This window comes from Piliocolobus tephrosceles, chromosome 17 (assembly GCF_002776525.5).
Source record: "Piliocolobus tephrosceles isolate RC106 chromosome 17, ASM277652v3, whole genome shotgun sequence".
Lineage (NCBI taxonomy): Eukaryota > Metazoa > Chordata > Mammalia > Primates > Cercopithecidae > Piliocolobus > Piliocolobus tephrosceles.
Window position 1 is genome coordinate 58,508,942 of NC_045450.1, and position 24,105 is coordinate 58,533,046.

Sequence of the window (24,105 nt, forward strand, 5' to 3'; positions counted from 1 at the left end):
GGCCTCGGAGCGAGCGCCCGCGCGGCCCGGCTCCCTCCCCTGCGCGGCTCCCCGCGCTCCGTGCGCCCCGCCGCCGCCGCCGCGGCCCGGCCCGGCCCGGCCCGAGCATGGAGACGGCGGAGAAGGAGTGCGGCGCCCTGGGCGGGCTCTTCCAGGCCATCGTCAACGACATGAAGGTAACCGGGGTGCGGGGGGCCGGGCGCGCGGCAGCGGGTGCGGGTCCCCCCGGGGACGCGTGGCGGCGGGTGGCCGAGCCCCGTGTGGCCGCGCGCCGCGGTGTCTGTGTGTCCTTGTCTGAGCGCGTCCTGCCTGGGTCTGCTGGGCGCCCGTGTCTCCGGGTGCCCGTCTGGGGTTGTGGATGCTCATGTGTCGGGGTGTCCGTGCGGTGCCCGCGGGGGCCCCGTGGGGTCCTGACCCGAGCTTGTGCACACGCAGGTTCCCTGCGCCCCAGACCGCCAAACCATGAATGGGGTCTGGATCCAGGACCGGCTCTAGGGTCCTTTAACGAGTCTGGGGTCTTGCCGACCTCCGCCCCCTTCCACCACCATGTTCCCCAAAGGCCCCGGAGCCCAGACAATGCTGTCACCGCCAAAGCAGGAAAAAATAATAAAGCGGAGAACCGTTAACTCCTTCCCCGCCGACCTGGGCCTCTGCGCCCGACCCTGAGACTGCCTCCCCCAGCCCCGCCCCACCCCCACAGCCCCAGGAAGCTCCGAGGTCTCCGGGCTGAATGTCCCTGCATCCCAAGAATAGGCCTTGATCATCACCTTGGGAGGAGGCGGGATGAAGGTTGGGGTTGGTGGAGCAACCCCAAGGGAGCGCTTTTCCTACTCCGTTACCACCTTGGACTCTCAGCTCCGAGCTCCCCCTCTCTCCCAGGATTGCCTAAGGTCAGGCTGGAGCTGGCCACCCATTCATTCCTCACCCCACCAGGTGGGGAAACTGAGGCCTGGGAATGGCTCAAGGTCATTAAGGAGACTGTTGGACCCTTCCCCTGACCTCAGCCCCCATTTTTTCTCCTGGGAAAATTCGTGGGTTCCTCTCCCCAAAGGAGGCCACGGTTTGGCAGGGCTGCCCTACGCTGACTAGGCAGAGAGGGCCCAGCTCCAGGGTCCAGCTCCAGTGATAGGGTGGGGACCAGGAACCAGCATTCCTGCCCTCCTGCCCTGCCCCCTTTCTTTACCCTAGGATGAAGGGGCAGGATTTGGGGGCTGGGAGGAGAAGGGGAAAGAACGATGCACCCCACAGGATCTCCCAAGGGCCCCCACCCCCACACCCCAGCACACACTCTCCAAGTGCACAACACAGAATCCCACCAGGCTAGGGGTGGGGATGACACTACCCAGCACAGTGCTGCTAGGACAGGCCCCGTAAGGGGTGGGGGTTGCTGGCAGGTTGGAGGTCTAGGCTCCTGGTGCTGCCAAGACAACAGCCCCAGGGACAGCTGCCAAATCTCTGCCCCTGGGAGAGGCCTGAAGCCAGCCTGGCCTGGGACTACCCAGTTAGCGGCTTGTAGATGCCCCCCATACCCTGCCCCTTATGGTGCGCTCCCCCTGGGACCCCCATCTCTTGCAACTGTACATCCAGGCCCCTCTGCTGGCCCCCAGCAGTCCCCATCTGCCCTGTGGACATCACAGCCCTGGCCCCAGGATCCTGTTCTGGGACTGGGCAACACAGACCACCCTCCCCTGTCCGATCCCAGAGCTGGCTGAGGATGGGCCTTCCCGCACCCCACCACCCACCACCACTGGCAGCCTCATAGCAACCACTGCAGAGAGCAGCGGATTTTGCTCGTAGAAGCGGACCAGGACTGTCTCTCTCCCTCTCCAGCCAATTTGCAAGGAACTTTGGGATGAGACAGAAGGAAGTGGGCCCAGATCATAGCAAGAGGTTCAAGTAAGACATCGGGCATGATTTGTTGACATGTGGAGGCAAAACAGGAGAGGCTTCACTTGGGATGATGCCAAGGACAGATATGCCCCTACCTATGACACAGGCGTGTGTTCGGGGGCCATGACCAGGGGCAGAGAAGGGGACAAGGCCACCTGGAGGCTGACCACCTGGATTTGGGGGGCAGCGTCTGGATTTTCCCCTGGGTGGCCTGAGCAGCAAGGGCCTTCATAGAGGAAGGGCGGCCATCAGCAGCCAGGTTGAGCAGACTGAGCTTGCCCCATGAGGCCACCCCACAGTGAGTCCACAGACCCCACAGAAGCCCTCCCCTGGGCCTCTGGGAGACCCTGACCTTGAACTGAGCGGGGGCCGAGGTCAGATGGCCACTGGTGTCAGGCTGTCCATGGAAACCCAGAGAGGGGCAGGGACTTGCCCAAGGTCATAAGCCTGGGCATGGCACCTTCAGCAAGGTGAATGGGGCCTCCACCCAGTGCTGGCCCAGCCAGAAAATGGGGTCGTACTCTTCGCCCACCCCTTAAGAGTGGGGAGTGTCACCTGGACACGTAGGCCTGGCCAGGCCTCTGCTAGGGGCCCCTGCAGAGGGCAGGGCTTGCATAGTGGTAGCCGGTGTGAACTGAGCACTTACTGCCTGCTGGGCGCTGCACGGACTGCTGGCTGGGCAGCGCCTGCTTCAGTCTCCACGCTGACCCAGTGGGGCAGGTGCCCTTCCTCTCCTGATTTTACAGGTGAAGAAAGAGGCTCAGACAGGGGGCCCTTGCCCAGGGGCACCTGGAAAGCCCAGTCCCTGGGACTGGAGGCTGAATTGCTCACCCACACTCCACATCTGAACCACAGCCGCTGCCGGGACAGAGACAGAGCGTCCTCATCCCCGTCCACTTGGGCGCCTCTAGTGACGAGCCCTTCACCTTCCCACTCCAGAGCAGCCACTGTGCTTGGGGCAGAACTGGGTGTCTCTCGCACCCCAGCAGTCGCCGCCGCCTCCACAGCCTTGACGCTCAGTGCTTGTCTCCCTGCTTTGTAAGGGAGTGCCTCCACCTGGTGTGCAGTGACTAGGCAGACATGGGATCCGGTCCTGACCCTGCCACCCGGTGGCCGTGGGCGAATAAGTTAACCTCTACGGGCCTCTGTTTCCTCAATGGTGAAATGGGGGCAGTCATGGTATTTATCTCATGGGGCTGTTGGGAAGGTTTGCCTGGGCCTGTCCCCGGTGAAGGCTGAGGATGCTGTTCCTGGGGCACTGGCTGCTGGAGCCCTGTCTCTTATTTTTAATCAGTGAAATTGACCTGTCCGTGAAGAGGCGGATATAAACAAATAAGACGTATGTTCCTTGTCTCCGGGGTCCTTTATATGGTTACCATGGGGAGGGGGGCAGGTCCAGGTCCTTAGAGACTGAGGCACCTAGGTCCATCTGCTAAGGGGATATGGCCTGGCCTCCCCTGTGCCCCATCTTGTCCCCTCCCCATGGGGACAGCCTTTAATCTCTGCGATTGCCCAAGGGCTACTCAGGGGCTAAGAAGGTTGCTGGGTGCCAGGACAGCTGGCTCTGGACCCCCCTCCACCCCTAGCAACTTCTCTGCTCCCTAAAGGGAGGTCTTAGCAAGGTTTCAAGGCTGGGTGGGGGTGGGGGTCCAGGCGGTGGCAGGGTGCCCCCTTTCAGAAGACCCCCTCGTGGTACCCCAGGCAAGGGTGGCATGAGTCCACTCCTCGGGATGGCTGGGAACAGCTTCCCAGGCCCCTTCACCCTGAGCTGTGCCCGTTTGGGAGTAGCCCACCCACAGCTTCCCCACTCTTGCCTCGGCCTCTGTGGACTTTGCAAATATTTGCTTTCTCTGGACACTGGTTTGGTTGGGCTGGGAGGGGAGGGAGATTCTGAGGCCCACTAAGCTGCCCTGTCTCCTTCCCGCCCCTTCAAGCTCTCCTAGCCTGGCAGGGCAAGCCCTAGCCTGCTCCTGGGTTGCAGCTGGGCAGAGCCTCCCTCTGAGGCCCTGAGGGCCAGGGTCTCCCGAAAACCCCCTTTCCTCAGGAAGAGCCGCAGCCTCCAATGCCCATCCTACATGGAGGGGAGGGTCAGAAGCCCCTGTGGGCTGGGGCTTGGCTGGCCCAGGGCTGCCTGTCAAGGAGCGAGACCTCCACAGGGCCCTTGGGCCAGGGCTGAGGTTTCTCCAGGACCCCGGGGCTTGCGTTAACCAGAAAAGCCCCATAATCAGATTGGACAACTGGTCGCCAGGAGCCCGACCTCCCTATTGGGAAACCCCCTTCCAACTTGGAGCCTTGGGCCAGGCTGGGATAAAGGCCACACTGTTTCCCCAGGAGGGGAGGGGAGCAGGGGGTGGAGAAAGGTGGCTCTGTTGGCCGCACAAGGCACCATTCAGCCCAGGGCCTGGTTGTCCCGGGCAGGCTAGCTGGGCCCTGCAGCAGCCACAGTCTCCTCGGCCCTGGGAGCCACGGCTGCTGGCCTGGGATGGCAGCATGCAGGACACAAGGCAGGGGCCCCGGAGGCCCCAGTCTACACCTGGCGTGCCTTCAGCCCTGCCACCTCCTACCCTCCACACTGTGCCTCTGCCTCTGGTGGGCAGGTCAGTGCCACTGTCCTAGGCACATGTTCGGGAGACACGATGCCTCTCGTTCGGCTCAGCCCAGATCCCCTGCCAGGTGCCTGGGAAACCCCGACGGGACAGGACCTGCCACTTCCTGCTCCGTTTCTCCTGAGGGAGATGTGGGCCCCCTGTAGCCTGTAGGGTGGACGTCCTGATGTCAGGGAGGGAGGGCTTAGCAAAGGCACCCGTTCCTAGGGACAGGCTTTCCTCATGCTGATGGCTCTGTCCTTGGTCCTCTGCCCTCCGAGAGGGGCCACAGCCTCCCTCTCCATGGGGCAGGGCTGCTGTCTCAGAAACTGCCCTGAGCCTGCACGGAGCCTGTGGGGAGCCCGGCCCAGGTCCAGCCCTGCAGCCACCCCACAAGAAGCTCACTTTCTCTCCCATCTGCCCGGCAGAGCTCCTACCCCATCTGGGAGGACTTCAACTCCAAGGCCACAAAGCTGCACTCCCAGCTGAGGTGAGTTGTCCCGGGGCATCCCAGCACGGGAGAGGCAGGCAGAGACCCCCCACCCCCGACCATCCGTGCTGTTTTCCTTCTGACCATCTGTGTTGTTGTCCCTCTCCCCAGGACCACCGTGCTGGCTGCTGTGGCCTTCTTGGATGCCTTCCAGAAAGTGGCTGACATGGCTACCAACACCCGAGGTGGGGAGGCATGTGGCTGGAGGTTGGAGGTACCCCAGGGTGGGCCTGGAGGCTGGAAAGGCAGAGTAAGGGATGGGCCAGGGAAAGGACGCCAAGCCCAGAACCTTGAGTTCTGCTCCTTAATGGAATGGGCTGGTTGTGGAGAGTGAGCCCCTCGTCACAAGAGGCATGCAAGCAGGAGTGGGTGAGTAGTGACAGGAGTGTTCCCTGGGGATTCCCTTCTTGCTGTGAGCTGTTCATGTGACCCCACCACCCCCAGCACAGAGATTCTCCTTAGGGCTTCTTCTCACCTATGCCCGCCGTCCTTCTAAGAGCACGCAGGGTCAGGTGAGCGCGCCGTTGGGCTTGGCGCCTCCTCTGCCCTCTGGTCCGAGTGGCAGAGACCTGGGGCTCCTGCTTCTTCGGGCCATGGGCGTGCTCATACTCCCGTGCCTGCATCTGGGCACACCTGGAGGGTCGTTTGGCCAGCTCCTGGAACAGTCTTTGGCACTGGCCTCTCCCAACTGGGGGAGAGGGGAGGCCGCCGCAGGAGGCTGGCGCGGCCGGGATGGCGGAGGAAGAGCTGGTGGAGATGGAGGAGGCCCCAAATCCCCCAGGGCCGGCAGGACTGCGGCTCGGTGGGGGCGGGGCGCGGGCTGCGGGCTCAGCCTGCGCGGCCGGGGCGCCACCTCCTGGCCCGAGGACGGGACTGCGCAGGCCCAGGCGGGCCCCTTCCCACGCCACGCTTGCCTCGCCAGGGGCCACAAGGGACATCGGCTCGGCGCTCACGCGCATGTGCATGCGCCACCGCAGCATCGAGACCAAGCTGCGGCAGTTCACCAAGTGAGTGGGCGCCGCAGGGGGGCGGGGCGACGGGGCGTCGCGGGGAAGCCCAACCCTGACCTGCGCTCCCTCCCACCCTCCACAGCGCACTGCTGGAGAGCCTCATCAACCCGCTGCAGGAGCGCATCGAGGACTGGAAGAAGGCGGCCAACCAGCTGGACAAGGACCACGCGAAAGGTGAAGGCGGTGCGGGGCCGGGCTTCCCACCCCCCACGCCGCAGCTTCCCACCCCCCACTCCGCAGAAACCCCGTTAGAGCGCTCCCCTCTCTCCCTCTGCAGAGTACAAACGAGCCCGGCATGAGATCAAAAAGAAGTCATCGGACACGCTCAAGCTGCAAAAGAAGGCGCGCAAAGGTAGTGCCCTGCACGGCCCCCCAGCCACAGCCCCACGGCCCCCGCTCCACAGCCCCGCCGCCCCGTGGGGCGCCCCAAAGCTTTCATCCCGGCCAGAGGGGCGCTGTCCCCGACATAGGACCCTCCAACCTGTTGGGTGGGACAGAGGGAGCCGCCCTGCCCCCCAAACCTGGTACAGAACCTCCCTAGGGGAGGCAGCAGGAGGCCCAGGCACCCCCGCCCCAGGAGTGGCTCTGTCCATCCGGCGTCTTTCACACATTCTTTCTTTCTCTGTCTCTCCTCCTCTCCTCCCACATCCTTCCTGTAGAGCTACTTGGTAAGTCAAATGTCGGTCCCTCCAGCTGCTCCTCCCGTCCTTGTTGCATTTGTCTGTCTCCCCCAGCTCAGGGCCATTGGAAGGAACCTCTCCAGGCCAAGGAGAAGCGGGGAAGGCGGTCGGTCCACGAGGGAGGGGCCTGGGGCATAGTCCCCCTGGGGCCCCTGGGGGCCCTGGCCAGGGATGAGTCCAGGGCCACTGCTGGGTCAGTCTGCCAGGCCAGGAGGGGTTGGCCAGGGCGGGGTGGGGGCCACAGGCCCTGGCTGCCCCACCCCCACCAGGCTGGCCTGCGTCCTTACCTGTCACCTCCCCACCTGCCATCTCATCATCTCCTCTGCATCATCCTCTCGCCTCTCTCTTTCTTGCTGCTTCTTGTGTCGCTGTTGCTGTCTGTGCTCTACTCCCTGAGCTGAGTGGGAACCCACACAGACCCCTTCCCTGCCTCTAAGGCCCAGCCCTAGCTCTCCTGGACCCCGCCCCTCCGTGGCCTGACCTGCAGCTGAGCCCCACACTCTCCCTTGTCCTGCTTCTGCCCCACCTCCCTGGACCTTGTGAGGTGAGGGGTGCCATCCCTGGACAGTGAGGGTACCCCAGGTGGAGGCCAGTGAGGCTCCGTGTTGGCAGAGCTCCTGGGCACCAAGAGCCTCCATGGGGATGCCCCGATCCAGAGTGGCTTTGCAGCTTTGGCCTCTTTCTTGTGCGTGTGTCTGGCCTCTCTTCCTGCTTTGGTGGGACTAGCCCTTCCACAAGCCCCAGAGTCCTCACTGCCCTCCCCAGTCCCATGGCCCCAGGGCAGCCAGCACCCAGCCCAGTGGCCGAGAGATGCCACCACCAGGGTCTGAGCCCATTCGTGGGTGTGGCAAGCCAGGCTGGCATCCCCAGCAAGGCCTCTCCTCCCCACCCCTCCAGGGAAAGGAGACCTGCAGCCCCAGCTGGACAGTGCCCTGCAGGACGTCAACGACATGTACCTGCTGCTGGAGGAGACGGAGAAGCAGGCCGTGCGCCGGGCACTGATTGAGGAGCGGGGCCGCTTCTGCACCTTCATCACCTTCCTGCAGCCTGTGGTGGTGGGGCTCCTGGGGACTCAGACCCCAAAGGGGTGGGCTGGGCCCAGGGTTGACCTTCTGACCTCCAAGAAGGGTCACTTCTCAACAGTCCCTGGCTGGGGGCATCGAGGCCACATGCTCCTGGCCCAAAGGCAGGTCTCATAGCTCACCATGCACTGATTTGGTCTGGACAGACCATCATACCAGCCATCTGGGCTGTGTGGGCCCTGCCTGCACCAGCCCCAAGCAGCACTGGTTAGCGAGGAAGGGTGAGAGAAGAGAGGCCCCACAAGGCCTGCTGCTTCTCCAGGGCGGGTGGGCAGGTGGGTGACAGGGCCGGCAGGTCTGACTCGCTGCTTCCTCAGAACGGAGAGCTGACCATGCTGGGAGAGATCACCCACCTGCAGGGCATCATCGACGACTTGGTGGTGCTGACGGCGGAACCCCACAAACTGCCTCCCGCCAGCGAGCAGGTGTGGGAGCCCTCGGGCCAAGGGCCAGGGGCAGGGAGGAGATGGGCTGCCCTAGGTTGGGAGCAGTAGAGGGGAAAAGAGGATGGCATTTTGGGGAAGCAGCTAGGGCCATAAGACCAGACCCCTTCTAACACCCACTGCAGGCATCACCTGCCCGGGTTGGGGAGGGTCTGCCCTGGCCAGCAGCATTCTCAGACTCAGAGTAGATGGGTGAAGTCCTGGATCCATGGAGCCAGGCCCAGAGTCTGCCTGCCCTGCTCTACCTGGGCAGACCACCTGCCAAGCCTGGAGACGCCCCACCTGCCTTCATGCCCAGAAACCCCATCCCCTCCCCTAGACCCAGACATACCTGGCCACCCCACCCCAACCCTGCTCCCCCTGCAGTCAGACCAGCCTGCGAGCAGCACGCTCCGGAGGCACTTGTCGCATGCCCAGCATCTGCCAAGTTATCTCAGGGTATCTTCCGCTCTAAGACAGGAACAGGTGGCCCCGAATCATAGGAGAAAACAAACTCAGGGAGGCGCAGGAGCAACCTGCACCCCAGGGTGTCAGGGTCACTCTCGCCCAGCCCAGGCTGGGCTCGGAATCTGTACTCAGTGTGTGTGAGTTGAAGGGGCTCTGAGAAGGAAGGCTGTGTCCCCCGGTGTCTGCCTGCTCCCCACATTAGGAGAAGCCTGGGGGAGGGGGCTTCAGACTCCTGGGTCTTCTCCTGGGGAGATGACCCAACTGGGAAGAGAGTGGGGGCCTCTGGCCCTACTAGCTCTGAGGAGCTGCCTCCAGTGACCCCCATCCTTGTCCCTGTCCAGGTAATCAAAGACCTAAAGGGCTCGGACTACAGCTGGTCCTACCAGACCCCACCCTCATCACCCAGCAGCTCCAGCTCCCGGAAGTCCAGCATGTGCAGGTCGGTGGAGGTGGGGTTCCCAGGGGTGTGGGGGGCGGTATCCCGAGAGGAAATGGGGATGCTCCCAGCAAAGCTGCATCAGAAATTGCTTCAGGGCCTCAAAATTCACAACTTTACATCATCTGAGGAATTGGCATATGTAGAGGGAAAATGTGCCCTGTCATCCCAAGACTGCTGCTGGCACAGGCGTTTGTTGGCAGGATAGAGAGCAGGGCCGGTACCTGCTTCATTTATGAAGTAGCCACTATGTGCCAGGTGCTGTGCTAATTGCTTTATGCATTTTTCCTCATTGAATCCTAACACTGCTGTATCAGGTTTGGTGTTATCTCCATTTCACAGAAGGGAAAACTGATGCATGAAGTCCCAGCATTTAACCACTGGACTGTGCCAGGCCCAGCACCATGTGGGGTCATAGTAAGAGTCAAAGATGAGGGAGAGATAGGAAGGCTTCTAGAAACATGTACTGGGGCCACAGGGTATAGGACACTCCAGCCTGGCTGGCTCCTAAGAGCTGCTTCCCATGGAGGCAGCTGCCACATCTGGAGCCTTGGCCCAGACTGGCCCCGGGAGCCTCACCGAGCCGGGGAGAGGCCAAGGATCTTGCAGTCACTAGCCAGGCTCAGGATCGGGGCCTTTCCTTGGTCAGGCACTGGGACTGGGTTTGGAGGAGACATTGATGGTTCAGGGTTGCTTGGGTGGGAAGGGCAGTAAACACAGAGTGAAGTGTTGGTGGGGGTCCCCCTTCACCAGGCACCCCTCTCCCCAGAATCACTGGCTGGACATCCAGAGCTTGTGAGAAGCCAGGCACAGCAATCAGCTACTACCTCAGAGAGAAGCTCTTCAGACCCTGCGTGGGTGGCCGTCCCACAGTGAAGGGGCTGATTGCAGGGGACAGCCATGAGCAGGGGCAGAGGCTGGGAGGCTTCAGGGTCATGCTTAGAGAGAAGGCACCTTTCATTGCCAGGAACACCACCCACGGGTTGAACTGCTGTGCTGGGGGTGTGAGCCACAGAGGGCTGGACACTCCTTGAGGGAGTGGAGAGGGTGAGAGTGATGGTGGGTGCAGGATTCACCTGGAAGGTGACCTCTGTACCGGGACACACCATCACCATATGCTAGACATCCAGTTAGGACTGGATGGCAAATACCAGATTTTCAGAAGCTGGTTTAGAAATGATCGGACTCACCAGGGGCAGTCGCTCACGCCTGTAATCCCAGCACTCCGAGGCCAAGGCAGGCGGATCATGAGGTCAGGAAATCGAGACCATCCTGGCTAACATGGTGAAACCCCGTCTCTACTAAAAAACACAAAATAATTAGCCAGGCGTGGTGGCGGGCGCCTATCGTCTCAATGACTCGGGAGGCTGAGGCAGGAGGATGGCGTCAACTCGGCAGGCAGAGCTTGGAGTGAGCCGAGATTGTGCCACTGCACTCCAGCCTGGGTGACAGAGCGAGACTCCGTCTCAAAAAAAAAAAAAAAAAGAAGTGATCAGACTTGTGTCTGGTTCTAATTGTTTGATGCCCAGTGACTCAGTTTCCCCATCATAAAACTTTTTTTTAATGGTGGTCATCAGTGATAAGGATATATTCTTTAGGATGTAAGAATCTAGATTAAGATCTTTGATGAAACCAATAGGTTTTTTGGTGAGTTTTTTGGGTTTTGTTGTTGTTGTGAGACAGGGTCTCACTCTGTCACCCAGGCTGGAGTGCAGTGGCATAATTATGGCTCACTGTGGCCTCAACCTCTGGGTTTCAAGTGATTCTCCTACCTCAGTTTCCCAAGTAGCTGGGACTATAGGTGTGCACTACCATGCCTGGCTAATTTTCATATTTTTTGTAGAGATGGGGTCTCACCATATTGCCCAGGCTGGTCTCAAATTCCTGGACTCAAGCAATCCACCCACCTCAGCCTCCCAAAGTGCTGGGACAGGTGTGAGCCACCACACCCAGACAAGACAACTGTTTCTTGTTTCTTTTTTTTTTTTTCAAGACAGAGCCTTGCTATGTCTCCCAGGCTGGAGTACAGTGGCATAATCTTGGCTCACTGCAACCTCCGCCTCCCAGGTTCAAGTGATTCTCATGCCTCAACCTCCCAAGTAGCTGGGATTACAGGCGTACGCCACCATGCCTGGCTAACTTTTGCATTTTTAGTAGCAATGGGGTTTCACTGTGTTCTCCAAGCTGGTCTTGAACTCCTGTCCTCAAATGATCCACCCGCCTTGGTCTCCCAAAGTTCTGGGATTATAGATATGAGCCACTGTGCCCAGCCTGGACAGCTATTCTTAGTGGCAGAATAGGAGGCAGAGAGGTTGACTGACCCTGGGCATTCCCTGACCATGGCTCCCCTCAGCACTGGGGCTTGGGGGTACCCTGCTCTGGCACTCCCCTTCCACACCGTCCCCAAACACAGCTCCTCTGTAGCACCTGGGGCTCAGGACCTCCTAGTCTGACGTTGTCTTTTCCTTCCTTTGCCCCTCACCTCTTTCCCCACCCTCGTCTGTCAACCTCCCCGAAACACACACCCCTCTGTCTCCCTGTCTGGCTGCTGTGCCCTCTTCCTTCACTCCCCTAGTGCCCCCGGCAGCAGTAGCAGTGCCAAGGGTGGCGGAGCCCCATGGCCTGGGGGTGCCCAAACATACTCACCCAGTTCCACCTGTCGCTACCGCAGCCTGGCGCAGCCAGCCACCACCACCACCACCACCCGCCTCTCCAGCGTTTCCTCCCATGACTCTGGCTTCGTCTCCCAGGACGCCACCTACTCCAAGCCCCCCTCGCCTATGCCTTCAGACATCACCAGCCAGGTGAGAGGGCGTTAGGAGGATCAATCAGGGTGGGGTACAGCAGCCTTATGCCAGCATCAGGCAAGCCGCATATGGGGCTACTATAGCTGTTTAGACTGGCCTGAAGGCCCCCAAGGCCTTTATTCTGTTCAGTATCTGTGTTACCATTTTCTGTCTCTGCTTTTAAATTCACATATCTTTATATTTTTAGTGAGTCTCTCGTAAGCAGTACAATGCCTAGATTTTCTTTTTTTATCCAATCTGACAACCTCTATCTTTTAATTGGCATTTTTAGCACCTTTGTGTATATTACGAATACTGACATATTTAGACTTTCGGCTTTCTTCTTTCTGTTTGTCCTGAATTCTTGTCTCTACCCTTGCCTTTGTTTTTTCTTTTCTCTTATTTCCCCTCTACTGGGTTGTAAGTTATATACGATCTATTTTCTTTTATAGATTACCTTGAAATCTTAACATGCATACTTAACAAAGTCAGAACCCCACCTCCTGAATAATTCAAGGCTCTGAATGTATATATTTTTTACTTGTCACCCACTCTCTCAAACTTACAAGCTATATTATTTTCTCTTTTTTTATAGTACCCACAAATGACATTTTTCTTCTTCATTTCTTTATTTTATACATACAGTACTTGTTTAGATTTACCCATATGTTAACATACATTTCTTGTCATTTTTTTCTTGCATCTCAAATCCTCCAAAGCTTACTTTACAAAATACCATAACCTGGGTGGCTTAGACTCCAGAAATGTAGTGCTCACAGCTCTGGAGGCTGGAAGGCCAGGATCAAGACACTAGCAGATTCAGTGTCTGGTGAGGACCCGCTTTCTGGTTCATAGATGTCACCTTCTTGCTGTGTCCTCAGTGGTGGAAGGGGCAAACTAGCTCCCTCAAACCTCTTTTATAAGATCCCTTTCATGAGGGCTCCACCCTCATGATCTAACCACCTCTCAGTACCTCATCTTGGGGGTTAAGATTTGAACAGAGGAATTTCGGGGAGACATAGACATTTGGAGCATAGCATCTTCTTTTCCTCAGTGCACAGCAGTGCTGCCTTCATCATCAGTCAGGTATCTGTAGGTGTGCGGCTATTTCTGGACTTGGCACTCTGTCCTACTTGTTGATTTCTCTGCCTTATACCAAAGCCACACCATTTTAATTATTGTAACTTCACAAAAAGTCGTTTTTTTTTTTTTTTTTTTTTTTTTTTTTTGAGACAGTCTCACTCTGTCCCCCAGGCTGTAGAGTGCAGAGGTGCAATCTTGGCTCACTGAAACCTCTATTCCCATGCTTAAGCAATTCTTATCCCTCAGCCTCCTGAGTAGCTGGGATTACATGTGCACCACCACACCCAGCTAATTTTTTGTATTTTTTTATATTGGGGTTTCACCATGTTAGCCAGGCTGGTCTCAAACTCCTAATCTCAAGCAATCCACCCACCTCAGCCTCCCAATGTGCTGGGATTATAGGCGTGAGCCACTGTGCCCAGCCAAACTTTATGGAAAATCTTGATATCTGATCATGGAAGTACCCTACCTTGGTTATTTTTTTGGTACCACTTTGTCTATTTTCAGCCCTTTGCATTTCCATGTAACTTTTAGGATCAGCTTGTCAGTTTCCACCAAAAGAAGAAAAGAAAAAAAGCTCCTGGGATTTGAATGGAATTGCAGATATATCTCTCCGTTTGTTTAGGCTTTACCTCCTCTCAATAACGTTTTGTAGGGGTTTTTGGTTTTCGGGTTTTTTTCTGCGGCAGAGTCTCACTCTGTCATCCAGGCTGGAGTGCAGTGGTGCAATCTCAGCTCATTGCAACCTCAGCCTCCTGGGTGCCCCAGCCTCCCGAGTAGCTGGGATTACGTCCATGCACCACCATGCTGGACTAATTTTTGTATTTTTAGTAGAGACGAGGTTTCACCTTGTTGGCCAGGCTGGTCTCAAACTCCTGGCCTCATGTGATCCTCCTGTCTTGGCCTCCCAAAGTGCTGGGATTACAGGCGTGAGCCACCATGCCCAGCTTGTTTTGTAGTTTTTGTGTAAAGATCTAGCATATCTGTCATTGGAATTTTTTCCCTATGTATTCAGTGTTTATTGACGTCATTGTAAATTACATTGGTGTTTTAGGGTGGTTTTGTTTTCCTGTTAGCTGCTAGTATTTAGAAATGCAATTGATCTTTTTCTGACTTTGTTCCAATAACCTTGTTAAAAGGTTAATCCTACATTGATTCTAATAACTTGTAGATTCTTTTTAATATTCTACATATACTATTAGGTCACTTGTAAATAGTGATCATTTTTTTTCCTTTTTTTTTGAGACAGAGTCTTGCTCTGTCACCCACACTGGAGTGCTAGAGTTCAGTGGTGTGATCACAGCTCACTGCAGTCTTGAATTCCTAGGCTCAAGATACCGTCCTGCTTCAGCTTCCTGTGTAGCTGGGACCACAGGCATGTGCCAGCACACCTGGCTAACTTCTTTATTTTTCATAAAGACAGGGGTCTCACTATGTTAGGCTGGTCTCAAACTCCTGGGTTCAAGTGATCCTTATGTATCAGCCTCCCAAAGTGCTGGGATTACAGGTATGAGCCACCACACTTGGCCTTCTTTCTTTTCTTTCCAATCCATTTGTTTTTTAGTTCTTTTTCTTGCTTTGTTGCACTGGCCAAGATTTCCAGTGCTGAACAGGAGTGATGACAGTGGGCATCCTTGTCTTTCTCCCAACCTCAGAGGGAAAAGTATCAGTGCATTTGTGTAGATATTCTTTATCAGATCAGCTTCCTTTCTAGAAGTTTGTGTCTTTGTTTGTTTTTTCATGAGCGAGTGTTGAACTTTTTATCTGAGTTTTCCAAATACTTTTTCCATTGAGTTTTTTACTTTAACCATCATATTGCCAAAAGTCTGCGTTTGTAATTTCCTGGGAATTTTCACAGGTGGTGCCTGGTTTCCTTTTATTTTGGTGATCTTGGTTCATTCGAATCTGCAGGAAATCTGGGGATCTAAATCCAGAATGATTCAGAGAGCTGGAGGAAGGGGGCTGCCCTGGCTTAACTTGGCTCATTCCCAGGGCAACACCTCACCGTGCTCCATGTCCCCACTGCTGCCGCCCTTAGTATCTCTTTTCCCCCTTACTGGCCACATCCAGGCCGTCAGCAGTGAGTCCTGCGGTCCGTCTTCGAAATGTGCAGGGCTGGGCTGTCGGGTGGGTCAGCGCCCATCGTGCGCACTCCGGGCTGCTGCGTCCTGCTGCAGATGAAGCTGGCGTCTGCCCCAGGGAACCCTGCCCATCACACGTGCTCAGGAGTTCATGGGCCTGTGTCTACCCTGCTTTAGGAATGGGGGGCCTCCCAGGACAGTTAGTCCACCCCACTGCCCAGAGCAGGCGTGTCACTTTCATACTTCCGTCCACTTTAAAACAGGCTTCCCCCACCCCATTCTATGGAAGCAGTTCTCCTCGGAGTCTCCATGGACACCCTGTGCCCCACGTGGACGGCCCCACCCAGCAGCATCAGCACAGCCACCCCCTTCTCCACAGAGCAGGCTCTCCTGATTCCTGGGGCGTCGCCTGCTCATGGTTCTCCTCCTCCTCCTCCTCCGGCCGCTCCCTCTCGCTCTCCTTTACGGGACTCTCTTCTTCCTCCCAACTGCTGCGCAACAGCAGCCGCGGGCCTGGCCGTTCAATCTTGTCTAACTGCACTTGCTGCCTGGTGGCTTCATCCCACCCCAAGATCACTGCACTGATGGCTCCAACCCCAACTTCTCCCTGCACTCAGCTTGTGAATACGGTGGCCCTCATTGCATCCATGCAGAGACCTCAGAGGCAGCTCAGTTCAGTGCTCAGCATGGCACCTGCGGCTTCACACTTCCCCCGTGTCCTGTCTGAGAAAACTGTGACACCATCAACCCCACTGCTCAGACCAAACACCCAGCTGCCGCCCTTAGTATCTCTTTTCCCCCTGACTGGCCACATCCAGGCCGCCAGCAGTGAGTCCTGTGGTCCGTGTTCGAAATGCGCAGGGCTGGGCTGTCGGGTGGGTCAGCGCCCATCGTGCGCACTCCGGGCTGCTGCGTCCTGCTGCAGATGCTCAGCGGCCGTGGCCCAGGGGTAGGGGGGTGGACGCTGGGCAAGGTGCTGAATTGAACCGCGCCCTTGCATGCCAGCTCTGTGACCAAAACTGTTCTCTCCTCTCCTCCTCGCTGCCCGCCGGCCCCTCTGTCTACAACTGCCTGCTGGCCTCCGCATGGCAGAAGTCCTCCAGCTCTGCATCCTCCGAGGCCTCGGAAACCTGCCAGTCCGTTAGCGAGTGCAGCTCCCCCACCTCGGTCAGTGCTCCCAGCCCGGCCCCAGGATAGTCACCAGCTGCCCTTCCCATCCGTGCCCTCCCCACCTGGTACCATTACCACACGGAGGGCCTGGGTGCAGCCGGGGGTGCGTGCACACAGCACCTGTCCCCAAGAGACAAGCCACCTGGCCACCTCCTACAGTCACTGCCCACACAGCCACATCTTACCCCGGGCCTGGTGGGACTGAGGGGCCACGGTCACACTGCATGTTCTGCCCTTGGCTGTGATTGTGAACCAGAGGCCCTTCATAGGCCTGGACACCCTGAGCCTCAGCCACAGTGAGGGGCCCCTGGGCTGTAGATGGTAGGACCAAGGGTCCCTCTGACCTGCCACACCCTCCCTGCAGGACTGGTCCAAGGTCGGCTCCCACGAGCAGCCCTCAGGCGCCACTCTGCAACGGAGGAAGGACCGAGTGGAGCTCCTGAGAGACACAGAGCCAGGCCCTGCCAGTGGGGGCACCCTGGGCCCCAGCGGGGAAGAGGCACTGCGACCCCGGATGTCCCCTGCCACCATCGCAGCCAAGGTAGGCCGGCCAGGGCCCCCCTTCACTCCCAGGTCAGTCCCAGGAGGCCCAGGCAGTGGCCTCAGGGCCAGCTCCAACCACCTGGCAGGGCTGTCTGGAGTTTGGGCAGAGGGGATTGGGGGCACAAGGCTTCAGCCTGCACTTTCCCACCCTCAGCACAGTGAGGAGGTGTCCCCCGCAGCCAGTGACCTGGCCATGGTGCTGACGCGCGGCCTGAGCCTGGAGCACCAGAAGAGCAGCCGGGACTCGCTGCAGTACTCCAGCGGCTACAGCACGCAGACCACCACGCCCTCCTGCTCTGAGGACACCATCCCCTCCCAAGGCAGGCCTGCGGGGCTGGGGTGGGACCAGGGATGGCTGGGACTTCGCCATCCAGGAGGGCCCCGTCCTTCCCCGCTCTGTGCTCACCCTGGTGGGCTGGGGGCAAGGAACCACCTGGGCCCCCGGCCTTACTGCGTCCCGTGCCCCCAGGCTCCGACTACGACTGCTACTCCGTGAATGGGGATGCAGACAGCGAGGGCCCGCCCGAGTTTGACAAGTCATCCACCATCCCGCGCAACAGCAACATCGCCCAGAACTACCGCCGCCTGATCCAGACCAAGCGCCCGGCCTCCACTGCTGGGCTGCCCACCGCGGGGTTGCCCACGGCCACTGGCCTGCCCTCGGGCGCACCCCCCGGCGTGGCCACCATCCGCCGCACGCCCTCCACCAAGCCCACCGTGCGCCGCGCCCTGTCCAGCGCTGGCCCCATCCCCATCCGGCCGCCCATCGTCCCTGTGAAGACGCCCACGGTGCCTGACTCACCCGGCTACATGGGGCCCACACGGGCGGGCAGCGAGGAGTGCGTCTTCTACACCGACGAGACCGCCTTGCCCCTGGCACCGGACCTTGCCAAGGCCTCCCCAAAGAGGCTCAGCCTGCCCAACACAGCCTGGGGCAGCCCATCCCCAGAGGCAGCCGGGTACCCCGGGGCAGGGGCCGAGGACGAGCAGCAGCAGCTGGCGGCCAACCGGCACAGCCTGGTGGAGAAGCTGGGGGAGCTGGTGGCGGGTGCCCACGCACTGGGCGAGGGCCAGTTCCCCTTCCCCACTGCTCTGTCGGCCACCCCCACGGAGGAGACACCCACCCCGCCCCCAGCCGCCACCAGCGACCCCCCGGCCGAAGACATGCTGGTGGCCATCCGGCGTGGGGTCCGGCTCCGCAGGACCGTCACCAACGACAGGTCGGCGCCCCGCATCTTATGATGGCACCACCCTCCCCATCCTCTCAGGCCCCAGTGCGAGCAGGTGGCCTGGTCTGTGAGCCGCAGGCACTCTAAGCAAAGGCCCAGCCAGGAGAGAGGACAGAACCAGGGCAGAGGCCATGCCACTTTACAGAAAGAGACACCTCACTTGGATTCCAGCATTTAAACGGGAAGTGACTTCTTAGCAAGCCTGGCCGCGACGGAGCCTGCAGGCCTGGGCCTGTTTCGGGGTCTGTTTTATGCTCTTCTGTCCCTCCTCTTCCTCCTCTCGGGCCCTGCCTCTTCCATACCCGTGAGCACCAGGGCCAGGGCCCCGCCCACAGCAGAGGGGCCGGGCTGGCCTCCCTCTCACCATCCTGGCCTCTCCCAGGGCTGGTCCTGCCTCAGCTCCTCCTGGAATGCTGGCCCCCTCTCCCCTGCCTGAGCCCCCCTCCTCCCCTCTTGCCTTCTCTCTGCCTCTCCCAGGCCCCTCTCTCTCCGGGAAGCAGAGCGGCTGTGGAGGGGCCAGGTGCGCGCTGGGCTGGATGTCTGCTGGGGGCTGGGGGCCAGGGCAGCAGGTTGGAGTTGGACAGCCAGGCCCTCCCGTGTGGGAAGGGAGTTCCAGGGCCCACGCCGACTCTCAGGGAGGAAACCAGGGGCTGCTTGGGAAGTCCCGGGGGCCCTGTGGTGGCTCCCACCCCTCGCCTCCCCCACCCCATGAGGCTGGCTGGAGGGGGCCAGGGCAGCTCCTTGGAAACTAGGGCAGCAGGGTTAGGTCGGAGGCCCTGGGGTCACCGGCCAGCCACACAGGCACCATTTTCAGATGTTCACTTCTCATTGGGTACATCAATCCTTTAACTTTGGGGTCGCAGTTTCAGCCACCTTTGGAAGGAAGGGACTGGAGCAGTAGGAGGTGTGGGGTCGTTTTATGAATATAATAAAATGGAGCTGACTGTGGACGAGGACTGTGTGTGGGGGTGAGGGGACGATACAGGGTGGGTGTCTGGGAGTGCCTGGGGGAGAGGCCCCCCCCCCCCCCAGGGGCCTGGTGGTCCTATGGCAGGAGAAGAAGGGAGGGACTTGGCTCCCCCAGAGCCCGGGGAAACCTACTGTTCTCTCTGGCGTCTTGAGCGTAGCCAAAACAGGGTTGGGAGGCTCCTGGCCTGTCTGCTGTGGTCTGAGCCGGCTGCAAGCCCAGGTAGGGGAGCGAGTCTGGGAAGATTGGCTTTGACTCTCTGTTGCCAGAGGAGATGCCATCCCAGGACGGCCCCCATGTTTGCGTTGGCAGCAGGGGCAGGGGGAGGGGCAAAGCTGCCCCTACCCCGCGCACCAAGTCACGCCGAGTCTCTGCAGGTAAAAGCACGTGAGCCTAAGGCGAGCGGAGGGAGTCCTGGTGGCCCCGCAGGTCAGGAGGGAAAGCAGGGCTCAGAGGGCATCATGGCCCCAGGGCAGGAGGGCAGGGTCCTACCTGGGGGTCAGGAGTACCTTGGTCTTGATGGAGTGGAGCTGGGTCTGAGCCTCCCAGGCTTGAGCTCCTGGGAATTCTTGTGCGGTGAGTTGGGACCCCGGCAGGGCAGCTCCTGGGTAAGTCTGGGCACCAAGCAGGCCCTGATGTGCACAGTCTCATCAGAGGGAGCTGATGGAGAATGGTGCCTGTAAGTAAGTCACTAGGTCCAACAACTGCCTGGCCGAGCACTCAACCCGTGGAGCTCAGGCCAACACCAGAGCCCCGGTTTTAGGGGCCAGGAGAGCAGGTGACCAGTGTGGGGATCTTGGGTGGAATTTCTGCCGCACTCTCCCCAGGGCTGCAGGGGTCTGCTGAGGCAGGGCGGTGGAGCAGGAGTCAGGATGTGGTGGGAATAGTGTGAGGGGCAGTGGGTGGGCAGGCCTGGGCTTCAGACGGCCTGATGGGAAAGAAGGCAGGGGCTTCCCAGAGAGAGGGGCTCGTGTGGCGCAGCCCCCGCCAACTCCGCCGTCCCCCTCCCCTGCCAGCCCCGGGGGCTGTACATACTTACCCCTCCCCTCGTCCATCCTGAGACCACCCCTGCCGCCCTTGCGACGACGTAGCGACCACCTCGTAGGCCCACCCACCTCGGGATCCGAGCCAACCATCCCACATCACAAACTTTGGTTTGGGGGACTTTACGTTTGTTTAATTTCTCATTTTGTACAGAGAAATATTCTTTTCAAAAGCGTCTTTTGACTGAAGTAACTTTCCTGGTGCTGTTGTTAACTCGTTCCTTTTCTTAATTTATTCCCCCACCCCAGGCAGCCCTCCTGGTTCCTACTCACCCTCCCCCTCCCCACCCTCCATCCTATATGAACCATTTTGTTTCTTTTCTTTCTGTCAGATTTTGGAAAAATTCTCCTCTCCTCCCTGCCCCCTCCACACCATCCTCCCCCTGATTTAAATAGTCACTGCTACAAGTAACAGATGCACTGTGAAGATTCCAGTATTAATAAAGGTGTACTGTAATTAACACACCTGCCTCTGCCTGGCTGCTTTGCCGCCCCATCCCCACACCTCACCTTTCCCACCCCAGATCCCAGCTGCAGAGGGCCAGGCTGGGGGCTCCCGGAGGATCTCAGATCTCCATGTGGGGGCCAGGGCCAGACCTGGGTCTCTGAAATGCCCCACAAGTGTCCCTGCTAGGCGCTGCCCGGGGGCAGCCAGATGGAGGGAGGGAGGGAGGGAGGATGGCAAGGGTCAAGGCCAGGGGATCAGCCCAACACCACCTCCCCCAACCCAGGCTTACAGAGGCCTCTGGGCTAGGCAGGTCCGGAACTCCATCCCTGGCGTCCCTCTCATTCCACATCCCTTGGGCAGGCTCCATCTACTCCAAATCCACACCCTCAGCCCCGCCCCCACTGACTTCCTACGCTTGGCCACCTCCCATCCCCTCCAGGTTCACCCCTGAAGATGCAAAGCAAAGCAAACCAAAGGAAGCGGGGTGTTTAATAGAAAAAAAGAGTCCAGGCGCAGTGGCTCAAGCCTGTAATCCCAGCACTTTGGGAGGCCGAGACGGGCGGATCACGAGGTCAGGAGATCGAGACCATCCTGGCTAACACAGTGAAACCCCGTCTCTACTAAAAACTACAAAAAACTAGCCGGGCGAGGTGGCGGACGCCTATAGTCCCAGCTACTCCGGAGGCTGAGGCAGGAGAATGGCGGGAACCCGGGAGGCAGAGCTTGCAGTGAGCTGAGATCCGGCCACTGCACTCCAGCCCAGGCGACAGAGCAAGTCTCCGTCTCAAAAAAAGAAAAAAAAAGAAAAAGAAAAAGAAAAAAGAAACTGGAAGAGCATCCGCTATGGCTAGATGTGGCACTTGGCACCGCCCTCTGCCTCCAGCTCCCCAGTCTGCCAGGCTGGGGGGGGTCCTAGAATGGCCACATCGTGCTGCCTGTCTCCCTACAACCCACGGCTGTGGCCTCACTGCTGCGGGCCACAGGAGGCTCAGCACCCTCTTCAGGCGGGGGGACAGTGATGGCAGCGCCAGGAGGGGCCAGGAGCTGTGTCCCCATCCACCTTCAGGTCCCCAGGTCCCCTCCACTCCAGGTGAGGCCATGGCAGCTATGGAAGGCAGGAAGCTGAGCCCTGCTGTGGCACAGAATCCCCCTCAAAGGAAAAACACCCTTCCCCGGGGTCCTCTCCCACGGGGGGCTCTCACCACCACCCCTCGAAGTCTCAGGTCCAGTTGAACTCCTGTGGGAGCTGGTCTGGCTGCCCCTATCTGCAGTCACCATCCAGAGTGCTCAGGGCAAGAGGCCCTCGCCCTGTGCCCTGACCGGCCTCGCCAAGCCTGTGGAGTGAGGCGGGGAGCTGGGGGACCACGGGGGTGGAGGGTACAGCTGGGTGGCCGCATATTGCAATGAGGGCTCTGGGCAGTAAGACTGAGGACTTGGCACCTCACAGTCCTGCCAGTTTAGGACGGAGCTTTGTTTACCTGCAAGGGATAGGAAAAAAAAAAAAAAAAAGACTGCAGCAGTGTTCAAGACCACCCTCCCCACCAAACCAAGCCACGTGTGCTTGTCCGCCACCCTACCCAGGGCCCATCCTGGCTTCCAGAAATGAATGGCTTGTAGCCCTGGGGAGCAGAGGATATGCCCAGGAGGATGCCAGCCCTGCCAGCTGGCCTGGGCCCAGATGCCCGACCTCCCGCCTCCAGGCCCCATCCCCTGAGAGCTCCTTACAGCAGGAGCAGTACAGCAGCTCCATGACCCGGAAGCAGTTGTCCAGCAGGGCTTTGGGCCGCACCGGCTTCAGGTTCGGCCCTGGGGCATTCAGGAGGGACAACACGGATTCCACCTTGGGGCTGACCTCCACGTCCTGGAAAGGAGGAAACTGTCAGGAGCGGTGGTGAGATGGGGCCGCACCCCAGGAGAGCCGTGAGCGCTGTCCAGTCACCTGGAGCTGCCCAAACCCCAGAAGAAGGACCAGACATCCTGTGACTATGAGCCTGGATAGCTATTTCTTCCTGTGGGCGTGGGGAGGGTCCCAGATGCCACCTCTCACCTATGCACAACTCAGAGGCTTTGCTTTTTTTCCATCCTTGGAAAAATGAGTAAAGGGCTCAGGCCAAGACAGTGAGGAAAGTGGGGTATCTCGCGCCCAGGCACGGCCACCCACCACTGCGTGAGGACCCCCTGACCTGAGGAAAACTGTCCCTCAGGAAGTAAACACCTCCATCAACTCCAAGGAACAAGAGAAGGCCCTCACAGGGACACTGAGGCTTAAGTCACATACACAGGGCAGGGTGTCCAGCTCCAAGCTGGTGTGGTTTCTCTCCACGATACGCAACAACAGGGTCATGTGGGGTGTACCGTGGCACCGAGGGAAGGAAGTCCCTGAACAGGAGGTCAGGGCCACTGTAGAAAGCATCGTGGGAAACGTGGGGGTGATCTTCTGGAAGGGGGCAACCACCCAGGCAGCATGTCCTGGGCCAAATTGTCCCTCTCCTCCCCCAAAAAGCTGTGTCTTCGTCCTACCCCTTGGTACCTGTGAATGTGACCCTATTTGGAAATAGGCTCTTTGCAGAGGTAATTAAGTTCAGTATCTTAGAAGGACATCATCCTGGATTTCGAGTGGGCCCTAAATCCAATGCCTGATGTCCTTGTAAGAGAAAGGTCACACAGACACGGAAACACAGGGCAGAAAGCTATGAAAAGACTGAGACGGCCAGGCACCGTGGTTCAACCTCTAATCCCAGCACTTTGGGAGGCGGAGGGAGGCATATCACTTGAGGCCAGGAGTTCAAGACCAGCCTAACCAACATGGCAAAACCCCGTCTCTACTAAAAATACAGGCGTGGTGACGGGCATCTGTAATCCCAGCTACTTGGGAGGCTGAGGCAGGAGAATTGCTTGAACCTGGGAGACAGAGGTTGCAGTGAGCCGAGATTGCACCACTGCACTGCAGCCTGGGCGACAGAGTGAGACTCTGTCTCAGAAGGAAAAAAAAAAAAAAGCCACCACAGAGGCCAGGTAGGGTGGCTCATGCCTGTAATCCCAGGACTTTGGGAGGCTGAGGCAGGAAGATCACTTGAAACCAGGGGTTCAAGACCAGCCTTGGCAACATAGCGAGACCCCCATCTCTAAAATAATAAATAAATAAAATGAAATGAAATAAAAAAGAAAAAGAGCCACCAAGGAGATCAAGGAGTCTCCTGACTTTGTAGGAATTGACAGCCTCCCCACCAGTCTTGTCCCAGGAAAGCTCCAGGCAGCTGCAAAAACAGGTGCTAGTCCCTAAGCCCTTTCACCATTGGAAGCTCACAGTTGGCCTGGGATGTTCTGCCCACAGGCCGGGCCTTGTCAGCAGCTGGCTGGGCTGGGCAGCAGGTGGGTCCCCAGGACAGGTGTGCATCAGAATCCTGAGGAGGGCTGGTGGGGACGGGGATAGGCCCCACAGCACACACAGCCCGCGTGGGTCATCTCGCCACCTTCCTTTTTACTACGACTCAGGCATTTTAGAGGATAATATCCCTGAGGCCTCAGATCAATTTCTCTGAGCGGGGCGGGGATGGGGGACCTCCTTTTTTTTAATTAACTAAAGTCCATAATTTACATTAGTGTTCACACTCTGACTCTGTGTTGTACAGTTCTGTGGGTTGTGAAAATGCATGATGTCATGCGTATACACCGTGAACGTATTATACAGC

At 58.7% G+C, this 24,105-nt stretch overlaps 2 protein-coding genes across 7 annotated transcripts in view; one reads left to right on the forward strand and one right to left on the reverse strand.

The window, feature by feature from the left end:
- The first annotated feature begins 77 nt into the window (after nt 1-77).
- MTSS2 (MTSS I-BAR domain containing 2) lies at nt 78-20,428 on the forward strand. Of its 4 annotated transcripts, none has more exons than XM_023210377.1 (15): nt 78-176; nt 4,904-4,965; nt 5,077-5,150; nt 5,888-5,972; nt 6,058-6,149; nt 6,253-6,327; nt 6,635-6,643; nt 7,553-7,710; nt 8,055-8,162; nt 8,969-9,066; nt 11,639-11,867; nt 16,106-16,180; nt 16,548-16,724; nt 16,881-17,046; nt 17,196-20,428. In XM_023210377.1, the coding sequence occupies exons 1-15, from the start codon at nt 108-110 to the stop codon at nt 17,966-17,968; spliced, it is 2,250 nt and encodes a 749-aa protein (XP_023066145.1). In that variant the 5' UTR covers nt 78-107; the 3' UTR covers nt 17,969-20,428. The 4 variants fall into 4 exon arrangements, with proteins under 4 accessions (XP_023066145.1, XP_023066147.1, XP_023066146.1 ...); XM_023210379.1 differs by having other exon boundaries at nt 11,735-11,867; XM_023210378.1 differs by lacking the exon at nt 6,635-6,643.
- Nucleotides 20,429-21,618: 1,190 nt separating this feature from the next.
- The window catches only part of IL34 (interleukin 34), a 13,712-nt gene continuing 11,225 nt past the window's right edge, over nt 21,619-24,105 (reverse strand). For 2 of the 3 annotated variants that reach the window (XM_023209869.1, XM_023209870.1), the window contains exons 5-6: nt 22,139-22,274; nt 21,701-21,891 (exon numbers count right to left, since the gene is read on the reverse strand). In XM_023209869.1, the coding sequence (XP_023065637.1) occupies nt 21,701-21,891; nt 22,139-22,274 (327 nt within the window). Of the gene's footprint in view, nt 21,892-22,138; nt 22,275-24,105 lie in introns of all 3 variants that reach the window. The other variant, XM_023209871.1, reaches the window with a different exon arrangement.